This window comes from Oncorhynchus tshawytscha, linkage group LG03 (genome assembly GCF_018296145.1).
Source record: "Oncorhynchus tshawytscha isolate Ot180627B linkage group LG03, Otsh_v2.0, whole genome shotgun sequence".
In the NCBI taxonomy this organism is placed as follows: domain Eukaryota; kingdom Metazoa; phylum Chordata; class Actinopteri; order Salmoniformes; family Salmonidae; genus Oncorhynchus; species Oncorhynchus tshawytscha.
The window spans coordinates 70,989,554-70,992,053 of NC_056431.1; the positions used below are offsets into that span (position 1 = coordinate 70,989,554).

The following is a 2,500-nucleotide window of genomic DNA, read 5'->3' on the forward strand; positions in this document are numbered from 1 at the left end:
TACTCCTTACCTCTCCTCACGCACTTACAACCACCACTCTCAGACAGACACCCTAGAGCCACACCTTACTGTGTGATAGGATTTCTAATTAGCCAAGACGCCAAGTGAACACCTCCTAGCTGATTGCCGGTGACTGCAATGCTAATTAGACACAACGCTTGTGGATTACCATCCAAATGAGAGGCTTACAGCACCTTGTGTAAATTACACCACAGCAGCACTGATATATTGGCATTCCTCTCAGTCCCTCAGTCCCTCAGGCTGGCTTAAGATGCACTGTCTCCTCACCTGCCGACTGGTTAATGTTAATGGTCTGGATACTAATAGACTGGTGGGATTATCACACTTTAGTCATTGACTACACAAAACAGATTATTTTCTTCTTCTTCTCCCTATAAAAGAGCTCCTTGTTGGACATCAGGTGCTCAACTCGAGGGCTTATGCAACATGAATCGATCCCACTTAGGATTCAAACTCATGCACTCAGTAATCAAGTTATCGTACTTAATGGGCTGAAGATGTAGCCAATAACCATGATTTTTTTGGCGTTAGGAAAATATTTTGCCTGAAAGCAGGTAATATCTGTTGTTTTTGTTACCTATTTTGTTGTGGTCGTTATCCTTCATGATTTTCTGGTAGCACTCGAACTGGGCTGTCACAATCTTGTTCCTGGTGAGTCCTATATCGTGGTAGACGTTCAGCTGTAGGTGCTGCTGGGTACTGTTCACCTCTGGGCTAGCCGCAACTAAGATCTACAAGGAGAACCCATAACATCACATACCATACCATAACACATAGCATCACATCACATACCATAACACATAGCATCACATCACACACCATAACACATAGCATAACATACCATACCATACTACACTGCTCAAAAAAATAAAGGGAACACTAAAATAACACATCCTAGATCTGAATGAATGAAATATTCTTATTAAAAACTTTTTCTTTACATAGTTGAATGTGCTGACAAGAAAATCACAGAAAAATTATCAATGAAAATCAAATTTATCAACACATGGAGGTCTGGCTTTGAAGTCACACTCAAAATTAAAGTGGAAAACCACACTACAGGCTGATCCAACTTTGATGTCATGTCCTTAAAACAAGTCAAAATGAGGCTCAGTAGTGTGTGTGGCCTCCACGTGCCTGTATGACCTCCCTACAACGCCTGGGCATGCTCCTGATGAGGTGGCGGAGGGTCTCCTGAGGGATCTCCTCCCAGACCTGGACTAAAGCATCCGCCAACTCCTGGACAGTCTGTGGTGCAACGTGGCGTTGGTGGATGGCCCCCCAAAGAAATGCCACCCCACACCAAGACTGACCCACCGCCAAACCGGTCATGCTGGAGGATGTTGCAAGCAGCAGAACGTTCTCCACAGCGTCTCCAGACTGTCACGTCTGTCACATGTGCTCAGTGTGAACCTGCTTTCATCTGTGAAGAGCACAGGGCAGTAGTGGCTAATTTGCCAATCTTGGTGTTCTCTGGCAAATGCCAAATGTCCTGCACGGTGTTGGGCTGTAAGCACAACCCCCACCTGTGGACGTCGGGCCCTCATACCACCCTCATGGAGTCTGTTTGACCATTTGAGCAGACACATGCACATTTGTGGCCTGCTGGAGGTCATTTTGCAGGGCTCTGGCAGTGCTCCTCCTGCTCCTCCTTGCACAAAGGCAGAGGTAGCGGTCCTGCTGCTGGGTTGTTGCCCTCCTACGGCCTCCTCCACATCTCCTGATGTACTGGCCTGTCTCCTGGTAGCGCCTCCATGCTCTGGACCCTACGCTGACAGACACAGCAAACCTTCTTGCCACAGCTCGCATTGATGTTCCATCCTGGATGAGCTGCACTACCTGAGCCACTTGTGTGGGTTGTAGACTCCGTCTCATGCTACCACTAGAGTGAAAGCACCGCCAGCATTCAAAAGTGACCAAAACATCAGCCAGGAAGCATAGGAACAGAGAAGTGGTCTGTGGTTATCACCTTCATTGGGGGAGTCTTGCTAATTGCCTATAATTTCCAACTGTTGTCTTATCCATTTGCACAACAGCATGTGAAATGTATTGTCAATCAGTGTTGCTTCCTAAGTGGACAGTTTGATTTCACAGAAGTGTGATTGACTTGGAGTTACATTGTGTTGTTTACAGTTTTTTTCGATTGCTAAACGACAGTGGGCACAACTGGAGTCACATGTGCAAAACTCTAACTACAGTCTGCACTACCAACAGTCACCTGAGCTAAACAGTTCACATCACCTGCAAAACTCATTCCAAGCAACACAACTCTTAACACATGGCTCAAAACACGCTCAGTGCAGCCAAACACTATGCACAACCCTCACTGAGATAACACACACTGTCACTCAGAACACACTGAGAGTAAAAACACTAGCATCAAACACCAATACAGAAAATACAAACTTTTCATCTTTACAGTTTGAACAATTTCAGTGTACTAGTACTTCATACAAAGTAATATTTTCTTCAAAGAAAA

General features: G+C 45.4%; 1 protein-coding gene across 1 annotated transcript in view; it reads right to left on the minus strand.

Annotated features, from left to right (window-relative positions):
• Window positions 1–2,500, minus strand: part of LOC112242793 (calcitonin gene-related peptide type 1 receptor-like) — a 48,032-nt gene that overhangs the window by 16,178 nt on the left and 29,354 nt on the right. Inside the window, exon 3 of the mRNA XM_042319951.1 lies at window positions 599–752. Coding sequence (XP_042175885.1) covers window positions 599–752 — 154 coding nt within the window. The remainder of the gene's footprint in view (window positions 1–598; window positions 753–2,500) is intronic.